Source organism: Haliotis cracherodii, unplaced genomic scaffold, assembly GCF_022045235.1.
Source record: "Haliotis cracherodii isolate W230 unplaced genomic scaffold, xgHalCrac1.p SCAF_13, whole genome shotgun sequence".
NCBI lineage: Eukaryota > Metazoa > Mollusca > Gastropoda > Lepetellida > Haliotidae > Haliotis > Haliotis cracherodii.
Genome location: NW_027266268.1, coordinates 15,579,521 through 15,607,002, shown reverse-complemented (window position 1 = coordinate 15,607,002; position 27,482 = coordinate 15,579,521). Strand labels below are relative to the sequence as shown.

The following is a 27,482-nucleotide window of genomic DNA, read 5'->3' as shown; positions in this document are numbered from 1 at the left end:
CAAGTTGTCGCTACAGAATTGTAACTTTAAATTTGATAACCGGTTCTGTTGGCTGTGTACAATGGCTTTTTGACAATTTGACATTAAAAAAACAATTCAGTTTAGTTATCACTAAACATGTTGAATTTGAGATGCTGGAAAAAAAGAAGTCCACATAATTGTTAATTATTTTACGTTTATCGGATGAAATGTGTGGCAGATTTAACATGGCAAGACATCATTGTCTATTGCTTTGTTTTGATGCTTTTGTCGTGGGAATTACTAGTAGTTAGGGAAGTAGCATCATTAAAGTGATGTGAGGAAGTACAGATTTCATTTGGATTCTCATCATTGTAGGATCTCACTCAAGTGAAGAACCTTCAGAAGAAACATGCTCTGCTGGAGGCCGACGTCGGGGCTCATCAGGTATGTAGTGACTTCTTTTGTCCTCTGGGATTCCAGAGGAGAATGGTCCCCAGTAACTGATGCTTGTCAAGAGAGCTAACTGATGTGGATTGGGTGGCTGTGATGTGTGACCTATTTCATAGAACGTTATCACACTATATGACTGGGGATTACAGAGATAAACACCTTGTCAATACTCAACAGCTAGTTTCTGACTTGTCATTTGCTAGAGGGGAGGGGATGAGTTTAAGAGGGTCATGAAAAAGGGGATTGGCGGTATCATGACAGTTTTTGTTTTTTTTCAAATAAATTAATTATAAATTGGGACATTATTTAGGGACTGGTCGTTAACTGTAGGAAAGGCTGGGGATGGCATGAATTTTTTTAACATGTATTGGGGGGTATTATGAAAAATATGACTCTTTTATTTTAAATGAATTAATTATAAATTAGAACATTATTTAGGGACTGGTCAATGTGGGGAGGGCATGATTTTTTTTAACATGTAATGGAGAGAGGCATGGAAAAATGGTGGAGGCGACAGAATATGATATAGTCTTAAGACAAATTTCATCGGCCATTGACCAGTCTCTGATTGTTTATGCTTGTAACTAGATTTTGGGAGATGACAGGTGGTGCTTTCACTAGTCTGGGACTGGTAGTGGTATCTATCTCTGGATTGTTGCTTGTGCCTTAAACCACCAGTTTGCATGGCCAGGACTCAATTCATACAGACCTGTTAGATTAATCTGGAATATTGCTTAGAGCAACGTAAAAAGTGTTACCATGGTTACTGTTACGTAGTTCAAGATCCACTCTTAACAATTTGGTGATGTACACTTTAGCTGATTAGTTTAAAGCCTACTTTTCATCATGTTTTTCTGTAACACGTGATAATATATCTGTATCGTTTGATCATTCTGCAACAATATTGACTTTCCGTACACATCCTTTATTTTAATTTTCTACCTTGAAATAGTTTCTTGAAGGAGATGAACTGTACCTTCTCTGTGTGTTTACAGGACCGTATTGATGGACTCAAGGTTCAGGCTGCACAGTTCCAGAACACTGGCCACTTTGATAGCGATACCATCCAGGCTAAACAGTCCACGGTGCTGCAGCGCTACCAGAAACTCACGGTGAGTGTCGGTGCAAGGAGGGGAGGGAGAGGATCAAGAACATCATATATAAACCAAAATGCCATGTTAAAATACCTCTGAACTTAAGAACATTAAGATTTTGCAAAATCCTAATTTAAAGCAAAATAACTATTTTTTCACAATTTTCCTGCCGAGGGCATGGAGTTTAGAATCCTAGATAAGTCCTTGAGAAGACCTCAAAGTTTAGTTAGGAAGATGCATTTTCAAAATTATGTAGATCCACACAAATGAGAGGTTTTTTGACTAATTGGGGCAGTCAGGCAGCCTAGTGGTTAAAGCGTTCGCTTGTCACGCCGAAGACCCGGGTTCGATTCCCGACGTGGGTACATTGTGTGAAGCCCATGTCTGGCCGTGATATTGCTGGAATATTGCTAAAAGCGGCGTAAAACCATACTCACTCTCTCACTCACGTTTTTGACTAATTGTATAGTGCTCCAAATGTTTATAAGTCTCTGATATATATATATATATATATATATATATATATATATATATATATATATATATATAAATTCCTCAAGAAGCTTGAGTTTAGTAGTTGTGTGACAGACAGTATTTATTTGTGTGGTGTACAGCAACCAATGACTGGGCGGCGTCAGAAGCTGGACCAGGCTATCAGCCTCCAGCAGTTCCTTCGAGACATTGAGGACGAGGAAGACTGGATCCGGGAGAAAGAGCCCATTGCATCCTCCACCAACAGAGGTGAGCCAGCCGGTTATGTTGTATGTCCTCGCTTCAAGTTGGTGTTATCCGTTACCTGTTCTCAAACAGCTCGAAGTCCATGGTGGAGTCTTTGGGGATTCCGGGTTAGAATTGGCCCCCAGCATCCCATGTTAATAAGAGGTGACCAAATGAATCAGGTGGTCAGACTCGGTGACTTGGTTGATGGCACGTCAACGTACCTCGATGGCGTGGATTGTTGCACATGTCAGTCACTTGATTGTCTGGTCCAGACTCAATTATGTTCAGTCCTGGGTTTGTGTAATCAAATGTGCATATGTTACGCAATGATGTGAAATGGCTGAATCATTTCCACGTAAAACCAAAATGAACTTATATACACATGATTAATTAAATTAAAGATTTGAATATAATATCTTTTTTAAGGATGTCTTTGTGTCTAATACTATAGAGACACCTTTTGGGCAATGGGGTATACTGTATTCGACGTAATGAGCGCCCATGGTGCTCTCAAAATTAGAAATAGGGGGCTCTTATTAGAATATTATTTTGGTGGAAAAAAAACATAGTTGAAAGATAAATTTCGTTGTTTATGCTGACAGCCTGAAATGTTTATGTACGACAGATATATTTTTCCAGAATTTAATTGCCCATAAGTAAGGGTGCATATAACACACATGTGCATATTATACAGAATAAATAAGTCTTGTGTACATTGATCAATCGGAAGGGATGCAAATTGGGCTTGTTCACTAGCCAATATATCAGCAAATATCGCCGTGGGCGCTTATTAGAGCGGGGTGCTTATTACGTCGAATACAGTATTTGTTGTTAAAGTGAAGAGCTGCATTTCGATTCCCTTTATTGATACAATGTGTAAACCTCAATATTTGCTTCTCAAGTGTGATATTGTGAGAATATTCTGGGTAAGAGCGTTGGTTGCCAGCAAACCTATGCTTGTTGTAAGAGATGATCGTAAGTGATTTGGTGGATTGCAAGTCATCATATCCCAATTGCTTGGATCGATGATGTCAATCACTGGATTGTCTGGTCCACACTCGATTATTTGCAGACAACTGTTATATAGCAGGAATATTGCTGGGTGTGGTATTAAACAACAAGCAAAAACTGATTTGTGACCTTGTACATCCCAGGACGCGACCTGATTGGGGTCCAGAATCTGATGAAGAAGCACCAGGCCCTCCAGGCAGAGCTGGCTGGACACGAGCCACGTATCGGCAACGTCTGCGACGTGGGCAAGGACATGGTGAAAGAAGGACACTTCGCTGAAGAAACGATCAACCAGAAGATTGGCGAGTTGCAGGACAAATGGCAGACACTCAAGGTCAGTCGACAAACTGCTATTTCCTTGGTCCATTATATCAGTTAGTTATATGTTTCACAGTATTCATGTCAGCCAGGCTTTTCTCTTTGAAAACAACAGTTTACAAGAAATACAGCAACCCATGCTTGCCGTAAAAGGTGACTATGCTTGTCGTATAAGGCGACTAACGGGATTGGGTGGTCAGGCTCGCTGACTTGGTTGATGCATGTCATCGATCCGAATTGCATGGATCGATGCTCATGATATTCATCACTGGATTGTCTGGTCCAGACTTGATTATTTACAGACCGCCGTCATATAGCTGGAATATTGCTGAGTGCGGCGTTAAACAACAAACCAAACCAAAAAGAAATATCTTTTAAAATCCATTCCCATATTTAACTCTCCTCCCTTCTCTGCTGCTCCAGGACAAGGCCACCCAGCGCAAGCAGGACCTTGAGGACTCCCTGCAGGCTCAGCAGTACTTCGCCGACGCCAACGAGGCCGAGTCGTGGATGAGGGAGAAGGAACCCCTGGCTGCCAACACCGACTATGGCCGCGATGAGGACTCTGCCGAGGTCTGTATAACCGTAGAATATTGAGAGGGGATAACTCTGTCCATTGGATTTTAAGGGGATGTAGATACGGGTGATAAATCCATCGTTTGACTTGAAGGGGATATAGATAAGGGGTGTACATCAGCAGAATATTGGTGAGAGGGGGTTTGGGGGGCTTTCAATTTTGCATAGGAATATCTATAGCAGGAGTGTGTTCTTAATGAAAAAGCATCATCAGTGCTATATTTGAGAAATTGCTATATATTGCCAAATTGAAAAGTCTTATTAAGGATGTTATGATTCGCATGTTATGATTTGCAAATATGGTGACGTCATGGTGTGACCTCCAGATATACTGCCAGTGCTACACCCTTCATTTTGCATCTTGGTGATGCAGATTGTACTGTTACACTTTCATTCAGGTTCAGGGGCGGTCGGGTAGCCTAGTGGTTAAAGTGTTTGCTCGTCACGCCGAAGGCCCAGGTTCGATTCCCGACATGGGTACAATGTGTGAAGCCCATTTCTGGTGACCAGATATCTGGTGTCGGATAAATGAAATTACCAACGATCGTGATCAAAAATAGGACAACTACATGATGGATAATGATACAAACAAATAGTAATAAAAAAAATGAAAACTGAAATATTCATTTTGTTATGCTACATTGTTAGTACACTGAAGATTCCCTCACTTCAAGACAAAGGTGGGTTGGGGTTGACAAGAGAGTGGATTTTCATGTGATACTGAGACTTTCAGAATGTTTGAAACTATAATACTTACCTCACAACATGCTTTGTATTTCAGGCTTTGATAAAGAAACACGAAGCCTTCATGTCAGATCTGGAGGCCTACCGCAGCGTCATTGAGGGCCTTCGTGAACAGGCTCAGTCATGCAAGGTATGCATCAGTTCTCATCGATAATACGTCAACTGCTGAAACAATCCTGTATGGTTCAAAGCCTCTGTGTAGTTTTGTTTTGTTGTGTAGCAAATACCGATTATTTTTTGTGCTAATTTGAGGTGATGTACTAGAAAGAAAAGAAAATGTCATTTTCAATTATGTTATTAGTGATACTAGCAATATTTCAATGTGGCAACTATTATGGCTAAACGGAAGCCTACTGCCATTAAACTTGATACAGATGTTGACCAAAGAAACTTGCTAACTGAAGACATTTACAAATGTGTACTTTTCCAGAATCCAGATGTCCCCTTTTTCAGTGGTCTTAAGACCCGTTTGGTTAGTTGTTTCAACTTCATCCTGGAGTTACCTCCCTTCCTACTGACAAAATACACCTGAGACCTGCCCACTCAACACAGCTTTGAGCACCAAATCATACGGAAACATTTTGAAAACATATGAAAGCTTTCCATTCCACAATCCCAATTATCAACTATGGACCAAAAGATATCCTTCCTCTATCCAAACCTACAACTTATATCCATACTCACCCCGCTGTGTGTGCCAAACTGACAGTTAATATATTACTTTTATTAGCGTTGACCTTTGTTATCATTACATACAAATAGAGGCCACCTTCTCGGTGAAGCTTCTACTGCGGTTCTTAACAAAAACATCATCCTGCCATTCAGGTTAAATATTCTGATATGTTAGATTGTAAATAATTTTAGTCGATTTAACAAACATCAAAGCAGATGTTTTCCAGATTAATTTGTATTTCTTTCCCAAATCGGATATCAAAAAGCAATACATCCACATTGCATGTGCAATGATATATTATGTTAATTCAATACCAACTGACTTATTCTTTGCTTAATGTGATTTTCTTCTCAACTCTGTACTCTAAATACTGACATGAATTGGTCCAGAGGGCTAGTGGAAACCTGAGCCCTCCGAGCTTGTAGGTGGTCCTGCTTGAGCAAGGCTAAAATGTTAACTGTTTACATTTTCGGTCAGTTTTGTTCAGTTCCGATTTGTAGCAAAATTAAAGTTTTGAGAACTGTTTGAGAATTATAGCCATCAAATGCTACTTGTCAGTGAGGACATTGGATTTTTACTTATCCTTAGGACAATTTAGTAGTCTTGGGCTCACGGACAAGCGTGAATTTCAAAGGCTGTTATTATGCTTACACTGTCTCAAGACAGTATTGTATACACATAACAGAGTTGAGACAAAAGTCTCAGAAAACTGTGGATCACAGTCACTGTCTGCTTTGTGGACATGGTCATGGTGTAGACAGTTGTGATACTGTAGCGTGTGTGACCATTACAGCAACAAGAAGCTCCAGTCATCGATGACTTCGGAACAGAGAAGGTGGTCGCCCTGTATGACTACTCGGAGAAGTCACCCCGGGAAGTTTCGATGAAGAAGGGAGATCAGCTCACCTTGCTCAACAGCTCCAACAAGGTATGTTGTCATGGAGATTGCAGCATAGAAGGAATGACATCTCTTCATGATTTCGACCATTGGTTGATGTGGACCCGATCCTCACTTAGGCGAAATTGTTTTTAATGGTTTACAGATTCAATTAGAAAGACGCAAAAAATAAGTCTGGAAAGCACTATTCTACCAAATGAAAATTTATGTCACTAAAAAATTGTACATACAAAATTTTCAACTGCAAGACAGATTGACAACTTATCTAAACACTCCTAGCATAGAAACGTATTTAGATGATGAACCCACAAATCCTGAGATATGTTCTTTTTGCAACCCTACGTATCAGGATTTTTCATATGAAATTCTATAAACAAAGAAGTAAAAAATATCGGACCTTAGAATGTTAAGCATCTGTGATGTAGATGGCATAGTGCAGTTTATTGGTGTTAAATAACACTGAGTTACCTTGCATGGTCCACAGTCTATGTTCATGGGTGTTCTCTGTCATATTTTGATGAATGTACTGCCCCACACTGACCGCCTTGCCTTGTTGACAGGACTGGTGGAAGGTGGAGGTGAATGACCGCCAGGGCTTTGTCCCCGCTGCCTATGTGAAGAAGCTGGATCCCAGTCTGTCGGCAAGCCGCAACAACCTCATGGACGAGTTCACCATCTCCGTCAGACAAAACCAGATCGAGACACAGTAAGTACAGTGTTTGCTTCCTTGACGTCGGGGCAGTCGGGTAGCCTAGTGGTTACAGCGTTAGCTCGTCACGCCGAAGACCTGGGTTCGATTCCCGACATGGGTACAATGTGTGAAGCCCATTTCTGGTGTCCCCCGCCGTGATATTGCTGGAATATTGCTAAAAGCGGCGTAAAACCTCACTCACTCACTCCTTGACGTCAGGTCACTGAAATGTGGTTAATGGTCCTGAAAGTTTTCCATCAGACGAAATTAAATGACTGATTCCTCAATGATTCCAGAAAGTAACTAATTTCAGCAAAAACTTGGGTCGTATTTTAACCATGTTGAGAGGAAAAGTAGTTAACTCGGCCCTCAAGATCTTAGCGACAGTGGTAATGTAAACTGAATCGCAATATAGGATTCCGCCAGGCTTATGCTGTTGTCTTTTAATACTTCTGTTTTTCCACGAGATAGGGTTTTGATGTCGCTGTCTTCATGTCTGTGTTTTAGAGTATTACAACAAACTCAACATTTTCAGAATTGATATTTTGGTGGGGATGTGGGGTATGTCTCAAAACCTAAGGAATTTTTTATCAGACATTTGAACTTTTGAACTGGTCCCTAACTATGGCATCAAAGCTCAAACACTTGGACCCATGGGGATTCCCCACCTAATGATGGTTGAAAGAGTCGATTGTGATGAGGATTGGTTGGACAAAATGTGTGACCTGGCCCAGTGAGTGTCATTACACTGGCATAAATCATTGCTTGTGTTGTCAAGCTCTGGTTCAGGTTGCCAATACTTCTACAGCTGTAATGTTCAGAAGGTTGCTGGACCCTGTATATTGACATCTACCCCATGTTTGTGCAGATATGCCAACCTTCTGGACCTGGCCCGTCAGCGCCACGAGAAGCTAGGGGAGTCTGTGAAGGCATACCAGCTGGTGCGAGAGGCGGCTGAACTGGCGTCGTGGATCACGGAGAAGGAGAACCTGATGGTTGGAGAGGAGGTCGGCGAGGACTTGGAGCAGGTCGAGGAGATGCAGAAGAAGTTTGATGACTTCCAGAAGGTAAATATAGCAGCTCAAAATATGTTTTTTGGACATAGTAACATGTTATCTGCTTTAAAATGATACTCAATGTTACAGAAATACCTTGCAATTCATACATCTAGATACTGTTTCAACTTCTTATGGTTCAACATGATTTTGTGAAGTGGTTGGATAGGTGTGCGTTTGTATCTCAAGCAAAAGGCGCTGTACTTCTGTAACTTTGGTAAAGCTGTTTAGCTTAGTTTGCCATGTTTGTTGCCAGTACTAACTAGGACACATCTGAAATGATTCATATTGTAGCTGTAGTAAGACTCTGCAGGAATGTAATTTTTGGCTGCATTTCAGACAATATTAGCATTTCTTAATGATTCCTGTTTTGAAATTCAGGACTTGAAAGCCAATGAGGTGCGTCTCCAGGAACTCAACTCCATCGCAGACAGATTGACAGCCATGGGACAGACCGAGGCTGCCGAGAAGATCCGTGAACAGATCACGGTAAGTCGTCCAATGTGCAAACTAACTCTAGCCTAGTGGTTGCAGCATTCGCACGTCACACCGAAGGATTAGGTTCGATTTTGGTGTCAAGTCCATTTCTGGTGTCCCCTGCTATTGTTTAGCTGGAATGTTGTTAAAAGTGGAATAAAGCCACACTCTTTCACACACTCCCAGGTATAACAGGTGCCCCCAGCAACGTATGCTGGCAATTCGCTGTGCAGAGTTGCGTCCCTTGGGTGCACCAGAAACCTATGATTGTGGGTTCGAATCCCGGTTCGCCCCGATTTTGTTTCTAGGTTTGTCAGCACCATACCCGTGCTCATGGGTTTCACCGAAGTGGTAAACATCTGAGACCTGCATCAGTTCGGGCTTTCCTCCCACATTAAGCTGACACGCTGTAATATGACGGGAATACTGTTAAAAGCAGCGTTCAACACAACTCACTCACTTGCTCAATGTACACTGGTCATAAAGAGGCAACTGAATGAATAGGTTGGTGAGGATCAGTTGCTTGGTTTATAGCAGTCCTCGTACCCTGGTGGCATGGGTCCTTGTTTACAATAATGATCACTGGATTGTCTGGTCCAGACTTGATTGTTTACAGGCAGTCATATAGCTGGAATATTGCTCTGTGTGGCATTAAACAACAAATAAGAAAACAATGAATCATTGCATGTCAATACATTGATAATTTTGGTTTGTCCCACAGCAACTGAACCAGAGATGGGTGACCCTCCAGCAGGTGACCGCAGAGCGGGCAGAGACCCTGGGCAGCGCGTTTGAGGTGCAGAGATACCACAGGTGGGCAGCTGATTCTAGGGATGCCCTTTCTCCCATGCTTCAACCACAATCTTCAAAATTAAGCATAGAAGTCAAGGGGTCCTTGCCATAACTCTAGTGGCAAATGTAAAACATTTATGGAGGCCCTGATTCAAATATTTTGGGAGCAAACCTCTAGGACCCCAGGACCCCCTTTAAGATGAAACATTGAACCATGGTAACTTGTACCTACAAGGCCACATTTTTTTATGTGATGGTGTAGGAATGTTTGAAGACAATTTTGAATTAGTTGGTTAAAATTAAAAGATATAAATCCATTTGTATGGCTCAATATTTTCTCCTTTTGTTTGGTATGAAGATCAGTAAGTCAGTTTGGTGGGGAAAAATAATTGCAGTATTCTAAGATTTCTTTCAGTACCCTGATTGATAATGGTGCTTGATAATCTCAAACATTGGCGTAACTGTTATAAACAAACTGATCTTACTATCTTGTTTTTATTCAACATATTCAACTTCTAAATGCCAGTCAAATATGACCAGGGGTGGTCGGGTAGCCTAGTGGTTAAAGCGTTCGCTTTTCACGCCAAAGACCCGGGTTCGATTCCTGACATGCGTACAATATGTGAAGCCCATTTCTGGTGTCCCCCGCCGTGATATTGCTGGAATATTGCTAAAAGTGGCGTAAAACCATACTCACTCACTCAAATATGACCATTTTGTTTCCCAGAGAGGTGATTGAGACAAAGGACTGGATCGCTGAGAAGGACAACACCCTGAATAATGACAACTACGGCCACGACCTGGCCAGTGTGCAGGCCCTCCAGAGGAAGCATGAGGGCCTACAGAGAGACTTGGCTGCACTCGGAGAGAAGGTCAGTCTCCTTGAAGTAAAACATTGTGTATCTTACAGCTCTATCCCCGAGAGAGCATTATGTACTAAGTACTTCCTTTTTGATATATAGATGGCAATCAGGTGGTTACACTGTGTAATTTACAGAACGCAGGATATTTGCCGAGTGCAACATTATAACAACTAGCATGGATTAATGCTCATGCTATCACCCACTTTTTGTCTGGTCCAGACTTGATTATGTACCAGCTCTTGTGATATAGCAGGAATATTGCTGACCATGGCATAAAGCAACATTCACTCATTTTAGTTAAAGTTGATTTAATTTTTTTTACAAAATTGTAATTAAAAAATGAAATGAGACCAGCTGTTGAATAGTAACTAACATTGGAAGCCTCTTCCTGTGGCTACAGTGTTGTGTCACTTAGCTCCCGACAGCACTATCTTGGTTGGAGTATGGCGTTTTACAGTATTTCAACAAAGCCTTCATCTATGTTTGTTGCCTTATTGTAACAGGTGCGCAGTCTTGATGAGAACTCCCAGCGTCTGATGCAGTCTCATCCAGAGCAGGCAGAAACCATCTACGAACACCAGACCCAGATCAACGAAGAGTGGAACGCCCTCACATCAAAGGTATGTCTCAACAATAGGACACAATGGAAGGGCTCCATCGTATATTTTCTTGCGACATCAGTATTGTCTTTTATATGGATGTAAATGCTGGATGCATCATTATGAGTGCTCTCGTTCCAGGCTGATGCCCGCAAGGCCAAGCTGTTGGATGCATATGACCTTCAGAGATTCCTCAGTGACTACAGGTGAGTGACAGCCTAGTCATTGGTTGAAAAATATTAAAAAAAGATACCTGAAAATTTGACCCAAAACGCACATTTTCGGAAATCAGGATAATGTGATAATCATTATAATTAAAATGTTAACATGTGTTTGCTGTCTTTCAATGTTAAGTTTTGTAGACAAGATTGCACCTGACAAACAAATACTTGTGCACTTCTTTTTTATAAAGACCGCCCTTCATGATCGTGATAAAATTGACATTTGTCTGGACAAGTACAAGCAGCCACACACCCATACTTGAATGCATGTCTCTATGTAAGTGCAGTAAGACGCAACGTTAAACACCATGTCACCTCATCTTGTTTCAATTAATCGGAAAACACTTTCAACGACTGGCTTGTCTGATGCATATTCAATCATTTACAGCCAGTCTTCTTATTCACTCACACAGTCATAGTTGGTAATGGATTGGAGAGAATCTATTGGGAGAGGCATAGTTTAGTTGAGGGCGTGGATATGTTTGCATACTCCCTCTGAAGCCAAGATCAACAAAAATGAGTCCTTCTGTTTTAGGGATCTCACAACCTGGATCAACAGTATGATGGCTCTGGTCTCCTCTGACGAGTTGGCCAAGGATGTCACTGGAGCTGAAGCCCTGCTCGAGAGACACCAGGTGAGTCACCAGCTTAATATAGGCTTACACTGTCTTTATATTGGGGAGCTAGTGAGTCACTAGCCTTATAGAGGGGTGCACATGGAGTGAGTGTTTTTATGGGGCAGCCAGGGGGAAAATGGAGACTTTGGAATCTGTATTCGATTCTTCTCCAATTTTCTTAACTTCTTTAACTACATTTGTATGGAATATATATCAGTTCGAAATGGTGTTCTGTGATCTCACTGTAATGCCTCCACGTGCACTCCATCTTTATATGTTAAGTGGTAAGAAATGTCACACAACAAAATACATTTAGACTTAGTTCTTTATTCTGATTTATTCACATCACTTGTTACTTGTATTATAGCACTGTCACCATAGTAACATCAATACGTTTTTCTCAATGGGTAGTGGGTCTTGCCAATGGTTTAAAATGGTCATGTAGTTTCCTATCCATTTGATCAATGCCATGTCTATGCAAGGAGTATCACTAAATGTTTACATGGTTTCTGTGTGCATAAGTGGTCTGGGCCCCGTTCCACAAAGCAATCTTAGCGCTACGATTGTCGTAAGTCAGTGTTAAAGAATGGGAGTTACGATCGACTTAGAGCTAAGGTCACTTAGTGGAACAGGGCGCTGATGCAAGAAACTATGTGATGTCACTTACCGGGGTGTCATGATACACAATCAGTGACATTTATCTCACAATACGTTGTGTATCAAGATAAAAACATTACTGATGAGACTGCAAGTAGCAGCATCCTTGCTTGCACATATCTACATAACTATCCTCCAAGGGTTCAGGTTAAAAGGGGTTCCCAGAATAAACCTATGTTTTTTATATTGCCATCTGAAGAGCTGTTAATAGTTTCAAGTTCCTGACACGACCTAAAATCCAAGTATCATCAAAGCCTTTCAAAGTAAAAAATACTTTGTTCCCCTACCTGCAATTCAATTTCACCTATATTTTAATACCGGAAACTTTACCATGCTTCACACCAAATTGTCCCAAGAAAAAAAAACATCATCCCTTAATGAATCGGGAGGTCAGGCTCGCTGACTTGGTTGATGCATCATCGTATCCTAATTGCATAGATCGATGCTTATGATGTCAATCACTGGATTGTCTAGTCCAGACACGAGTATTTTACAGACCACCATAGCTGGAATATTGCTGAGTGTGGCATTATGAGAACAAACAAGCTACTTGTATCAACTTTGAATCTGAATCAGCACCAGTATAACTCGTGAGGCTCTATGATTGTGACACCCGTATTACGTGATATTACCCCAATGAGTTGTTGTCCTATGTCCTATGTCCTATGTCCTCTTCCCATGTAAAGCTATGAGCTATGCCCTGATTACAGATGTTCAGTTCTGAGATCGTTAGCCATTACGGCATCACATCATTGCCCGACGAAGAAGAAGAGGAAGAGGTAGTGATGTCATAGGTCATGTGACCTGGTCACGTGATCGCACGCCATGTGACTGATGTCCTGTCATGACAAATTCATTATACTGAATGTTACTTGTGTTGCATCAGAACCCCATGGTTGAAACTGAACCCTTTAGCTTAGCTGGCTATCTATCGATTGTGTGTTCTTGAAAGATGACCTTGGTCAGCAGAATGGATTCAGTGCTTAGTCATTCGACCCTAACATGTAAAAGCAACCAGTTTCAAAATTGATCTGCCCTTTCCAAATGAACATCACATTTAACTGGAATCCATTGTAACAAAGGAAAGAAAAGGACGTCATCTTGCATGAACATGATGAAAACAATGAATTACGATAGCCAATCCGAAATCAACATCCTGGTTAATACATGAAAATATATTTTGATGCATGGAAAGTTTGTCAGTGGGTGTAACCTGATTTTCGACGGATCTAATAATGTATATATTTTGCATGAGTGTGTCTGTCCATGGAATTGTATGGGGCTGAGACTGGTGTCTTAGAGTGTCATATATTCTTCTCTACTCTTGTATGCTCAGTGAGAAAGGCAAACTTGTCAACCAATTGTTGCAGATTTAGACAATTTGAAATAATTATTTTAGAATTGAAATTATTCCCAGATTTTGACCTTACAAGAAAACACCTGCAGGATTGCGTGTTGGAGTAGGTACTCAGCAAACTGTTCTTGTCGTACAACAACACAACCCAATGGATCCAATGGTCAGATTTGGTTGCCTTAATCGTACCCCGACGGTTTGGGTCGCTCAAAATACCGATCACTGGATTATCTGGTCCAGGCTTGATTATTTACAGACTAATGTCATGTAGCTGGAATATTGCTGAGTGTGGCGTTAAACAACAAACAAACGTTACAGTTAATGGGTTAGTGCAATTTGAGAAACCAATCATTGAGTCCCTGACAGCACAAGAATTGGTAAATTCAAGGTCAAATATGGTATGGGTATCTTCAGGCGACCCATGAAGATCCGAGTAGGGGATAGGTGTTCAGGAATCCATGCTTGCCGTAAAAGGCGACTAACAGGATCGGGTGGTCAGGCTCGCTGACTTGGTTGATGCATGTCATCGTATCCCAATTGAGTAGATGATGCTCATGATGTCAATCACTGGATTGTCTGGTCCAGGCTTGATTGTTTACAGACTGATGTCATGTAGCTGGAATATTGCTGAGTGCAGCGTTAAACAACAAACAAACAAACAAACAAATCTTCAGCCGTTTGTCAAGGCTCCCAGTAGATAGAGAGGCTGCCTTTTTCACTGAAGACTAATTAACAAGTTTGTTTCAGGTTTTTGTAGATGCCCCTGATTAGCTGCGTGCCCAGTGGACTGCATGGACGACACAGCTGTGTCCTAATCCTCATTCTTAATTTCTCATATGATTAATATAACATAGCCTCATTGGTGTCACTCACTTTGCACACAGGGATATTATAGCCATGAAAAATCCAATGTTTCGAAAAACTTTTTGGGATTTATTGGTGGTTCGGGGTTTGAGGTCAAACATTTTCTAGGACATTAAGTCATGAGCTGCGTAGTGGCTGATATTCGGCCCAGAATCTGGATCAAATGTCAGTAAAAAGTCTCAAATTTGAATTAAAACAATTCTCATTGTTAATATTTGTAACTAATGTGATGGCTTGGTCACTGAAAACAGGACCAATAAAAAGGAAGTTTTTTAATGGTACCTTAATGCATTGTAGCTTCATTGTATCCAGGGTATAAGTCGGATGGGGGTACTTAGAGTTTTGGACTGTTTTAATTCACGATTCTCAAATTTTCCAAGACACCCTCAACTTCCATCTCTAGCGTTCCACCACTTGAGAGTTCTGCTATGTGTTGTAAAGCTCTACTCCCTGACTTAGATCTGTCCAATAAACTGAATAATTATCAAATTCAGGGTGGCCCAGTGCCTACATCTTTGCCTGTCATGGAGTAGACCCGGTTTGAATCCCAACATGGGTTCACCATGCTCCTGTCCAATTCCATAAAGGACAAATCTCTTGAGTGTCTCTATTCTACATTCGGAATCAACAGATTCGAGTGATTCTCCTATATGTTTGATATGTCAGTTTTACTTGTTTAAAATGCACGTTCAGAATGACCAGTGAATTCCTGGCTCAGGTTCACCTGCAAGAACTATACCGCAACGTCATCAAAATGGCATAAGCTGTGAAAGAGTCGACCTCCTCTCAGTCAATGGCCGTTATGTTAATTGTATGAGATACTTTCAGTTCCCCTGCATGGTTTGGAGTGTGAGCCAGTGTATCTAGACAGGCTGCCAGTGCATGCGATGATTATACATACTTGAGTACATAGTGTAGTTAGTGTGTGCATCTGAGATGCACGGCAAGACTTTTTACTGCTGTTTCAAGATACTCCCAGAGTGACCCTCCATATTAGCAACCCTTCCCTCACTGCAAATATCTCCCCAGTGTCATATAATGACATATGATTATTCCCACTTGACATATTTGACTGATTCCCCCTGTAAATTCCCTTGTAATACCAATCACATGATGTTCGTAATGTGAACAAAAATACCATTTTAAAGTATTTTTCAGCAGTTAAAAAGATTACAGGCTCAGTGCATTGTGTAAGCCAGTCAATGATATGAAATTTTGTAACTAATATGTTGGGAATGTAATGGACACTCGAAATCAAATTTTCATTGTCCTCAAGAAATTAACTAAAAGTAGGGGTGTCAAAATTGTCTGTTTGTCCATTCCCATGACATCCAAAGTTGTTTTGATGATTTGATCTAAACATAAATGTGAAATATTGATGTTTCGGCCTGAAGATAAATTTGACACCCTGGAAAGCCTGAGATTGCTAAACTGTTCTAACCCTATGCATGGACTTTGAAAAACAGTGAAAATCAGAAAGTAATGACTATTGTATATCACACACTGACTGCTCTAGACTGGCTCAGAATGTGTAATTTCATCAGCTCCAATGGTTTCTTTAAACAGTTGCTGTGGTAGATAGACAAATATCCAATTTCATATCTAGATATGTTTTTCTCTACAAGATGGTGTCTGTAAATCATGGAAGGTTTTAGAAAAAATGTCAATTTTGGATATTTGACTGTCGATATGTGTAATCTGTAAGATAAATTTGCTTTTTATATTTATGGTTATTTTTTGTTCTTTTGTAAGTCAGGTTTGTTTATGTGACTTGAACCGGAGAAGTGGATGACGGGATTTTAATGGAGCGTTTACAATTGTAGGAACACCGAACTGAGATTGATGCACGTGCCGGGACGTTCCAGGCGTTCGAGCAGCTGGGACAGCAGCTTTTGCAAAATCAGCACTACGCCAGTGAAGATGTTCAACAGAAGCTGGAGGAACTTGCCCGTGCTCGGGAGGAGTTGGAACAGTAAGTTTGTTTGTTAAACGAGCTATAGGACGGCGTGAATCACTGGATCCTCTGGCCCAGATTCGATTATTTACAACAGTCATTTACCTAGAATATTGATGAGTTTGTTTGTTTGTTAAACGCTGCACTCAGCAATATTCCAGCTATTGGATGGCAGTCTGTAAATGATCACGTTTGGACCAGACAATCCTGACTGCATGGGATGATGCTGATAAGATCCAACACTGGTTTGTCTGGTCCAGATTCCATTATATACTGGCTGCTGTCATAAAACTGGAATATTCCTGAGAGCAACAAATAAGGTCCCACTTTGGAAAACAACCCTGTGAATTAATTGATGTCTTTTAAAGTAAATAAGCCAGGACCAGACAATCCTGACTGCATGGGATGATGCTGATAAGATCAACACTGGATTGTCTGATCCAGACTCCATTATATCATGATATATACTGGCTGCTGTCATATAGCTGGAATAATCCTGAGTGTGTTTTTGAGCAGCAAATAAGGTCCCATTTTGGAAAACAACTCTGTGAATTGATTGATGTCTGTTAAAGTGAATATAAAACTTCACTGGGCTTCTTCCCAAGATCATTAAATTCCTACCTTCAGTGAAAAGAGACTTCCAAAGAACGGAAGGTCGATAGTTCAATTACCGTCACATCATACCTTAAGAAGTTAAAAGATGGTACTTGGATTTGGGGTTTATGGGGTAAATCAAGGACTGGTCGGCACACAGTCAGTACACTGGTACTGGGTATCCATGTTGAACTACGGCATGTTATCTCATTGGGCTAGCACTATAAAACTGACATTTGTGCAGACTAGTACAAGCAGCCACACACAAGGTTATGATGTTAGTGCTATAATTTTGAACGTGAAAAAGCTTTGTAGCATACTCATATCTGTGTCTATACACTCATTACTAGTAAATATAGGGTCAGTGCTTGTAGCAAGGGAGGGGTGGTCGGGTAGCCTAGGGGTTAAAGCGTTCGCTCGTCACGCCGAAGACCCGGGTTCGATTCCCGACATGGGTATAATGTGTGAAGCACATTTCTGGTGTCCCCCCGCCGTGATATTGCTGGAATATTGCTAAAAGCGGCGTAAAAGGGAAATATGTCCCCAGATCATGATGTTAAGCCATGGTTACTTACAGAGCCTGGATCTCCCGTCGCATGAAGCTGGACCAATGCCTGGAGCTGCAGCTGTTCTACCGGGATTGCGAGCAGGCCGAGTCCTGGATGGCTTCCCGAGAAGCCTTCCTGGCCGGAGACCAGGTGGACGGTGACAACGTGGAGAGTCTCATCAAGAAGCACGAGGACTTCGACCGTGCCATCAACTCTCAGGTAAGCAACTTGTGAGGCAAACTTGACCTCATACCATGACTACCTGTTGGTGATCTGGGTTAGATTATACAGGTATCTGTCTGGACTTGCTCAGAGGCTGATTTTTGCCCCAAAGTCTGCAGCAAATGTCATTAAAAATTCCCAAATTGGAATTATTAATTACCCAATTCATGTAAACAAATGACTAAAATTTTGACTTTGTACTGGTAACCTGTATTTCACTGATAACAGGACCAAGAATTTGAAGAAATAGGAAAGAGTTATAATGCATAGTTTTATGCTAATGCGTTGAATGTAATCTCAGTATTAAAATACTTCTGAATTTATGAAAATAAGAACTATAAAATAATCCCAATTTTGATAAAAATACAAATTTGATTCCCAAATTGCCTGCCAGGGACGCTTAATTTAGAATCCTAGATAAATCCCTGCTATGTCACCAGCAATCTATGCTTGTCGTAAGAGGTGACTTTGAGGATCGTGTGGTCTGATGAGGCGATTTGATAGATTTACGGGTCATACCCCGATGGCGTGGGACATTCCTCATATTATCAATCATTAGTTTGTCTGGTCCATAGTTAATATAAATATAATTGAAGAAAGACTTGAGATTATTGTTGTAGACTAGTGAAAGAAAAAGATAATTTGTGACCCCAAGTGAGTATGAATACCCCTCCAATACTGGCTGTTTACTCTGCTCCCTTATATGGCCCTGTTATATATGTATGTTTCCATCTACAGGAGGAGAAGATCAACTCCCTCCAGCAGTTTGCTGACCAGCTGATCACTGCTGACCACTACGACGGCCCTGCTGTATCCGAGAAGAGAGACCAAGTGCTAGACAGGTAACTATGATAATGATGATGGTGACGGCAATTGATGATGAATTTTGTGAAGAGTGCAAAAAGAGTCGGCTGATTTTGTGCAATTAAACTGGTTACCATATTTTACATTTGAAGGGTACACATGTATGATTTCCAAATGCAATCTTATCATGTGAAACTATATATTAAAGCTATCAGTTGTCTAAAGGAGGAGTATTACCAGTGTGATGTGTACACAACAGATGCAGTGAGGCAGCTCTGTACGCTTCATATCTTGGACACAAAAGTAATGTTGGATAGATGTCTCATGCCACCTTTTTCTCTGCCTGTAGATGGTCTCAGCTGAAGGAAGCTCTGATAGACAACAGGTCTAAGCTGGGAGAGGCTCAGACTCTCCAGCAGTTTTCACGCGATGCTGATGAGATGGAGAACTGGCTCCAGGAGAAGCTGCAGATTGCCATGGACGAGTCCTACAAGGATCCCACCAACATCCAGGTACAAACCTTGTCTGCAACTCATTGTGACCCTTGAAATTACATACATAAGGGACCCATAGGGATTCTGGGTTAGAACAGTTCCCCAGCAACATTTGCTGGCTGTACAAGGATCCCACCAACATTCAGTTAAAAACCCAGTCCACAAACTCATTGTGAACTTTTGAATTACATACATAGGGAACCCCATGGGGATTCTGGGTTAGAACAGGTCCCCAGCAACCTTTGCTGGCTGTACAAGGATCCCACCAACATCCCTGGGTTACCAATGAGAGGACTTCATATTCATTAAACAGGTTTCAATCTTGCAACATTTTCTTGACAGCCAGGATGTTGGCTATTATTTGTTCTGTCTCACTTTGACTTCTGAAACATGTCCATAAAAAGAGAGAGAAAATTTCTCCAGGCTGTGAGGACTGATTTGCTCCGAATCCTAAAATGTTTGTAACTGTATCTTTTCAGAGTAAGCACCAGAAACACCAGGCTTTTGAAGCTGAACTTGCGGCTAATGCTGATCGTCTGCAGGGTCTCATTGGAACTGGACAGAGTAAGTGTCTTCAGGAGAATCATTGTCATTACTGCTGTTGTCTTTGAATCATCGGGCAGAAGGGGTTCTTGAATATCTGTTTTAAGAGGTTACTAGAGTCAGGATCAGATGATCACTGAAGCTGTTAATTTGACTCTAAATGGAATAAATGATCCTGGAGATACTGGGGAAGCTATGGCTCTTGTTAAACAATATCTAGGTTTCTAGAGTGAGGATCACATGTTCATTGAATCTGTTCATATGACTATAAATTGAACAGTTGGTCCCTGTGGATACATTGGTGTGGCATAGGCTCTTAGTAACAGTGTCTGCTGTTTGTGATAATATAGTACAGATGGTGTATTGCACTGTGTCTTTCTCCAGACCTGATTGACCGCCACCAGTGTGCTGGGTCGGACGACGCTGTCCAAGCGCGACTGGAGTCCCTTGCTTCCCAATGGGAGGACCTCGTCGCCAAGTCAGCAGAGAAGAGTGACAAGCTGAAGGAGGCCAATCGCCAGCAGACGTTCAATGCAGGCGTCAAGGACATGGAGTTCTGGCTTGGGGAGGTTCGTGTTTGTTCCATGTTCACTCTGTAGTTCTATAAATGATATTGGTAAGTTCAGCTTGTATTGCTTGATGATTTATGATAATATTAATCAGAGCTCCAGATAAGCTGCGTATCTGCGTAAAATACGCATCAGAAATGCAGAAATGTGCAGTAAAATAAAATCCAAGCGTATCAAATACGCAAAGAACTTTACAGATACGCTACAAAAATAAAACTTGTGCGTATCATCAAAATATTGTGAAGTAACCCTCTCTTTATCATGTTTATCACAGATTCTGACATGTAGATTGTAACTACGTAACCAATATTGCAGGTGGAGCAGATGTTGGCGTCAGAGGATTACGGCAAAGACCTGGCGTCGGTTCAGAACCTGCTGAAGAAGCAGCAGCTGCTTGAAGCTGACATCACAGCTCATGAGGTAGGATTCACATCTCCACACACGAGAGTACTTGTGTCAAACAAACCTTATTTCGAGACACCTTGTCTCATACCCATTGGTTGATTATCATCAACTGTTTCAAATGTTTAATGTCTTGACAGCCATGTACACACATATCGTCAGTTCTTGTTCAACATGGATTAACCATATCATGCCATGGTCGAAAAACCATTTGATTTTTTAATCAAGTTTATAAGGGTCATTTTCAGTTGAACTATACACCCATTCTACAAATTAAACCCCAGTACCATTTAAGGTTTAGACAAAAGAATCTGCAACATGAGAATATGATAAGTAAGTATATATTCACAGTTACGTTTGAACTGCTGGTATTTTAGGCCATGATGTTGCTTCAGTACTGCATAAAACATCTCCGTCATCGTACAACCCTTGGTTGTTTTCACTGAAGGTCTAAACATCAACACACTGATAGTAGAAACCAAATGCCAAAATGCGAACTCTATTCAATCATATTCAGTAATTACTAGAAGCAGATTCTCATCAATTTATTTTTGGACAAATGAAACAACATATTTGTGATAATATTAGAGATTTGAGTTCCCTTATACAATATTTAAGCAGTGGCTTCATTTACCTTTTTCATAAACATTAACAACTACACTTATAATATTGTATGTGAATAATTTAAGGGAGGTTTTTTTTTTTCTTGCATTGTGATGAACAGATTATCAGTCAGATTGTCAAATTCTAAAGAAATATTTTTTTGTAATTATCCGTTTCATCCAAATGATACTAGATAGAACGGAATTTGTTCTGTGAATGGTTGTAACATGAAGTAACATAGAGTTTATTACTGTCCCGTGAAGCAAGGGCTGGAGGGGTAGAGTATCGACAGTATGTCAGAGAAAAGGGTATACAATCAACATGACTAAATTCTAATAATCATGTGTGATTTGAAGGATAACTATGTGTCCATTGCCACAGACTCCAGAAGAACCGACGCTGCTGAAACCAGTGATGGCCCAGCGCCTGGAGGCGCCCTTGTTACATGTAATGTTCTATACTAGGTTTCTGAGTGTGTCTTGAGGCTTGACGTGTAGTAGGTTATTAACGTATGCAGGAAACACGAGACAGGTTTGGATTGAATAATCGCATGCATTACCTTATAAACTAATGAGTATACAGTATCTACACTAATCTTTGAAATAAAGATGGAGAATATTTCCAGATTTTACTCATATGCAGGCTTCAGTTGACTACTGATATAATTAGACTGTACATAGGATTCTTAAATAAAAGCATTTGGAGCACTACATTTGGTAACAACTTTCGGTAACTAGTAGGTTCCTTGTATGGAAACGGTACCAATTTTTGTAGGAGATTTAAACTGTGAGAAATAGCCCATTTGAAATTTCTTGATAATTCCTCAGCTTATGGGGCGATGGGGTAGCCTAGTGGTTAAAGCTGTCGCTCGTTACGCCAAAGGCTGGGTTCGATTCCCACATGGGTACAATGTGTGAAGCCCATTTCTGGTGTCCCCGTCGTGATATTGCTGTAATATTGACGAGCCTACAACTGCTGGTAATTCTTTTGGACAAATAATTAGTGCAGTAATTATAAGTCTCCTTTAAGTTCAGGATCTAAAAGTGCCACATTCTCTAGCTTGTTAAAGCAAGCGATTATTGCCAATCTACGGGCAATAACAATATGTTTACCCCATAATTATAGAAGAGGCGTACCAAAAATGTGATTTGTTGGCAATAATGGTTACCCAGTATAACTAGTATGATAAGGGTATGTACCCAGATTTTCTCAATTGATTCTCACTATGGATATTGACTGTTTCTTCAACACCAACCTATTTCTATTCTGCTGACATGGCATTAAATTCAATTTATTCACTGAGTAGGAAAACTGGCATGTCTTCTTTGCAAGGCATATGTTTATCTTTTTGCACAACTTTGATGATCTGCTCTTGACATGATGGTGCTGCCCAGCTCATTCATACATTCTTGACCTGAGCCAGAGTGATTTAGTATTCAATACTGTGTCAGACACTGTCACCACCTCCATGGTCTAGTGGTGAATCGTCTGCCCTGAAAGAGGAAGGTCCAGGATTCGATCTTGACTGCTTCATGCTGAGAGACGTTAAAAAATGGTACTTGTTGTTACCCTGCCTGGTGCTCGGCATTTAGGGCTAAAACAAGGACTGGTCAGCTCGGAGTTGGTATACTCTGTCTGAGTGGGGTATTCATGTTAAACTGCGGTATGGTATATCAGTGGGCTAGCACTATAAGATCGGCATTAGTCCGGACTTGTACAAGCAGCCACACACACATCTATGCATGTCACTATATAAGTGTAACCATCTTGAAAGCGACATTAAACCCCATTTTACCTCCCCTCCCGAGACGCCGTCCTTCCTATGCAGAGTTGTTTCCCTTTCTGCCAGGATCTTGTGATGTGTTTGAATCCTAGATTCATCAAAGATGATTGTTGGTTTGTCAACACCAGCCTCTTGTGTTTTTCCATAACGGTAGACCACATCACTTCACTGTTTTGGAATACTATCCCGACCCTTGAGGGGAATCAGGGTTAGAATTGGTCCCAAGCAATCTATGCTGGTTGTAAGAGGTGACCAAATGGTCAGGCTTGGTGACTTGGTTCATTGCATGTCATCATACCCCGATGGCGTGGAGCGTTGCTCATAATATTGATCAGTGGATTGTCAGGTGAAGACTAGATTATTACAGACTGACGCCATATAGCTGGAATATTGCTGAGTGTTGGTTACACAACAAACAAAACTACAGTACTGAATAATGGGGCTTGCTGCTCACAAGCAATATTTCCAGCAGTTTTCATTGTTCTAAGGACACTAGTCAAGCCCTCAGTGAGCAATAAGCACACAGAGATAGGAGCGCCTCTTTGTCAGGGCGACAGTAAGGATCTGCATATGTGTGCTGTTGGTAGAGCTCGTATCTACGAATGTTGCATGTAATTTATCAACACGATTTTGTAGACTTGATTTTTTTCCTCATGTTGCAAATCATTTCGCAACAAAATGCCTTATTTTTTCCTAACACGAGGCTCTTCCTCGAGGAGACATTTCCTCATTTTCCTTTTAGCATGGCTGGGAACTTTTTTCTTTTGTTTAGCCAGTATTACATCACTGTGACTCCCACAGTGAAACAGGCATGCTGATCAGGACGAGAGGGGAGGGGATTCCCCTGGGGAATACCCCTCTGAATAGTCCATGCTGGTTGGCTGAATAAGGAGGCATGCATATTGCAGATTTAATCAAACTTTTCCAGTTGTGTGTTGTAGTTACTGGAAGACTATGAAAGTTGAATGAATTTGGCTTTGTGAACTTTCAAATGGTATTCCTATTTTTTATGGTGAACGACTATTTATTATTTTACAAAATGTACTTTCAATTTGATGAATTAACCAATGAAAAAGATTATTCCTCCATCACTGATACTTATTTTGTGCTCAGGGATTTCGTGTAAGAGTGGTTATGAGCAACCTATGCTTGTCGTACATGGCAACTAAATGAATCTGGTGGGCAGGCTCAGTGACTTGATTGTATGTCATCGTTCCCCGATGGCATGCAACATCGCTCAGTACATCAATCACGGATTTTCTTATCAATTAATTACAGTCCACCAGCATACAGCTGGACTATTATTGAGTGCAGCATGAAACAACATCCAATCAAACAATACTGATTAAGTGAGTTTTTCTCAGGATCGCATCACGGACTTGAACAGTCAGGCTGATCAGTTCATCGAGGCGGGTGTTTGGGACGCGGAGAGTCTTCAGGACAGGAAGAAGACCATCAATGAGAGATATGAGAAGTAGGTATTCAGAGACAGACGTATCTGTAGGAGACAATGAAGTGGATTTCACTGTCTGGTTCATCTTCCCGAGGCAAGGGAGTTCACTGACTGTCAAGCCCAGTTTTTGCCTTTTGCCGAACTAGGCTGGAATTTCTGGGCTTGATTGTTGCGACGAACTGGATGTCGAATTCACTACACGATTTTGATTGTCCAGCCAAACTCACTCTGGAATTCCAGCCTAGTCGGCTAGGGTGGAAACTGGACTTTTTAAACTCAGTTAACACCCTTGCCTCTGGAAGATATATCTGGTTACACTGGCACTAAAGGCAACTTTAGTGGGGATTGGTTGGTCAATTGAATGAATGTATAATGACTGTCTTAAATATTAGTTTTTCGATTCCAAGACTGATTTGTTTACATGCTAACTGAATAATTCCGAGTGACATTCACACTCCACAATGTGAAAATGAATGCAGTAACAACAATTCCTATTGCATTATTTTCATTGCTTTTTATGCTAATTTCATGATTTAGTAACCCTTATTTGAAATATTGAAATATTTACCTTACAGTAAGCATGGTAAGAAAGCTTATTGATCTCCAAGGTGAAAATCCTTGCCATGTTGTTACGCTTACAATGAGGCAACCCAGAGAGCCGTAACATGTTTTACCCTTGCTGCGCAGGATCAAGGAGTTCTCCATCCACCGCCGAGGCCGTCTGAATGAGGCAAACACCATGCACCAGTTCCTCAGGGACATCGACGACGAGGAGGCTTGGATCAAGTGAGTCGTGCTTTGTATTGAGAGAAATAGACTGTTGTTGGCACATTAACACATTCATCAGAAACATTTCAGCTTCAGAGGGCTTAGATTATACAATTACTTGTTGATACTTCATATTGTTGATTTATTAGAGGCCAGAGTCACTGCAGGGAGAAGGGTTATGTGTATGCAATTTCTAAACATACGTTAAGTATATGTTGTCATAAGTTGATATATTCGGCACTGAAACATTTAATACATGGTCCATTAATCCTTTCCTGGAATGAGTAACGTAATATTACAGAATTAATGGTTTTAATTATGTCAGTGCAAAATCAACCAAGTCTTGTTAGGTAAGCTGCGTATTTGCGTAAAATACCCCGAAAACTATTCAAACCCTATATTACTTTCAATTAACTTGCGTACAGAAACACATGCATTGAATGGAAAACTCAGTTGTTTGAAAATAGTATGTGTAAATACCCAATGAATCTTTTTGAGCATGCGTACTTTCTGAAACACAATTACGAGCTAATTTACTTTCCAAGTGAAGCCTATATTTAGAACCGTTATATACATCTAAAACATTATTTCATTTTTTTAAAATCTCAAAATGCTTACTCATTATGGGAAAAAACAGATGAATAGAGTGATGAATAGATGAAAATATTGGTTACCCAATGAAAAATGTAATAACCCAATTAAAATAGAAACCTTCGAATGAAAACTCAATTGCTCAAAAAGTTATCTGGAGCTCAGGATCATACAATTTCCTGCAGGTTTGTACAAATTTCAGAATTTCCCAAATGTCTTAACATTACAAGGGCAGTTTTGTCTTCACCCAGGCTATTAAAGCTTACAAGTTTCGCTGTAACCGTGCATTAGATGAGTTTTACATTTTGAAATGAAATTTATTCAGAGAGAAGAAGTTGTTGGTTGGGTCCGAGGACTATGGGAAGGACTTGACCTCCGTGCAGAACCTGAGGAAGAAGCACAAGCGTCTTGAAGCTGAGCTGGCCAGCCACGAGCCCAGTATTCAGGGAGTCCAGGAGGTGGGGGAGAAGCTGATTGACGAGTCCGACATCGGGGCGTCCGACATCCGGGCACGTTTGGACCAACTGGCGGCGAGCTGGGAGGAGCTGAAGAGTATGTCTGCCAACAGGGGACTCAAGCTGGACCAATCCTATGCCTACCAGCAGTTCTCTGCTAACGTTGAGGAAGAGGAGGCTTGGATATCTGAGAAACAGCATCTGCTGTCTGGGGGAGACTTCGGGGACACCATGGCTGCTGTGCAGGTAGGGAAACTTGACTTTCTATGGTTGCTGTAGAGATCTGGATTCCGTTCCACAAAGCGATCTTGCCTATTCTGGTGCCTATTCCACAAAGGGATCTTAGTATTATCATAATTGAAGCCTATGTTAATTTATGTTAACTCCAAGATCCCTTTGTGGAACGGGCCTCATGGACTTTTCTAGATCTGCTCAGAGGCCATACTTGGTCCCAGATGTCAGTAACAATCGCCAGTTTGTAAACAACAATGTTGATTCATATCATTATTCTTATAACTTATGTGATGGATTTGTAGTATTGTCTTCATTAATAACAAGACCCGTGAAGATCCGGGGTAGAATAGGTCTTCAGCACCCATGCTTGCCGTAAAAGGCAACTATGCTTGTCGTAAGAGGTGACTAACGGGATCGGGTGGTCAGGCTCACTGACTTGGTTGATGCATGTCATCAATCCCATATGCGTGGATCAATGCTCATGATGTCAATCGCTGGATTGTCTGGTCCAGACTCGATTATTTACAGACCGCGCTCATATAGCTGGAATATTGCTGAGTATGGCTTTAAAGAACAATCAACAACAACAACATTGATAACAGGACCAATAAAGAGGTAGATTCTGTGGAATACCCCCCCCCCCCCCCGAAATGAAGAATTCCATTGTTTTTGCAGGGTCTGATGAAGAAACACGAGGCCTTTGAGACTGACTGCAAGGTTCACCAGGACCGATGCCAGGAGATCAAGAATGAAGGACAGAAACTCATTGAAGAGGTACATCACACATGCTTTATTTTAAAAACTGGGAATGTGAAATAATATGGAGTGAA

General features: G+C 41.0%; 1 protein-coding gene across 11 annotated transcripts in view; it reads left to right on the top strand.

Moving 5' to 3' along the window:
• The window catches only part of LOC139459664 (spectrin alpha chain-like), a 72,652-nt gene that overhangs the window by 34,690 nt on the left and 10,480 nt on the right, over window positions 1–27,482 (top strand). For 4 of the 11 annotated variants that reach the window (XM_071241273.1, XM_071241271.1, XM_071241274.1 and 1 more), the window contains 28 exons: window positions 337–405; window positions 1,407–1,523; window positions 2,120–2,246; window positions 3,380–3,570; window positions 3,978–4,127; window positions 4,912–5,004; window positions 6,341–6,475; window positions 7,006–7,151; window positions 8,005–8,203; window positions 8,573–8,680; window positions 9,390–9,481; window positions 10,188–10,332; window positions 10,827–10,943; window positions 11,064–11,128; window positions 11,679–11,778; window positions 13,128–13,196; window positions 16,459–16,607; window positions 17,761–17,950; window positions 18,692–18,795; window positions 19,107–19,269; window positions 19,731–19,815; window positions 20,179–20,363; window positions 20,679–20,783; window positions 21,750–21,815; window positions 24,516–24,625; window positions 25,292–25,390; window positions 26,289–26,664; window positions 27,328–27,426. In XM_071241273.1, the coding sequence (XP_071097374.1) occupies window positions 337–405; window positions 1,407–1,523; window positions 2,120–2,246; window positions 3,380–3,570; window positions 3,978–4,127; window positions 4,912–5,004; window positions 6,341–6,475; window positions 7,006–7,151; window positions 8,005–8,203; window positions 8,573–8,680; window positions 9,390–9,481; window positions 10,188–10,332; window positions 10,827–10,943; window positions 11,064–11,128; window positions 11,679–11,778; window positions 13,128–13,196; window positions 16,459–16,607; window positions 17,761–17,950; window positions 18,692–18,795; window positions 19,107–19,269; window positions 19,731–19,815; window positions 20,179–20,363; window positions 20,679–20,783; window positions 21,750–21,815; window positions 24,516–24,625; window positions 25,292–25,390; window positions 26,289–26,664; window positions 27,328–27,426 (3,654 nt within the window). The remainder of the gene's footprint in view (window positions 1–336; window positions 406–1,406; window positions 1,524–2,119; window positions 2,247–3,379; window positions 3,571–3,977; window positions 4,128–4,911; window positions 5,005–6,340; window positions 6,476–7,005; window positions 7,152–8,004; window positions 8,204–8,572; window positions 8,681–9,389; window positions 9,482–10,187; window positions 10,333–10,826; window positions 10,944–11,063; window positions 11,129–11,678; window positions 11,779–13,127; window positions 13,197–16,458; window positions 16,608–17,760; window positions 17,951–18,691; window positions 18,796–19,106; window positions 19,270–19,730; window positions 19,816–20,178; window positions 20,364–20,678; window positions 20,784–21,749; window positions 21,816–24,515; window positions 24,626–25,291; window positions 25,391–26,288; window positions 26,665–27,327; window positions 27,427–27,482) is intronic. The other 7 variants (XM_071241280.1, XM_071241278.1, XM_071241276.1 and 4 more) reach the window with 3 other exon arrangements.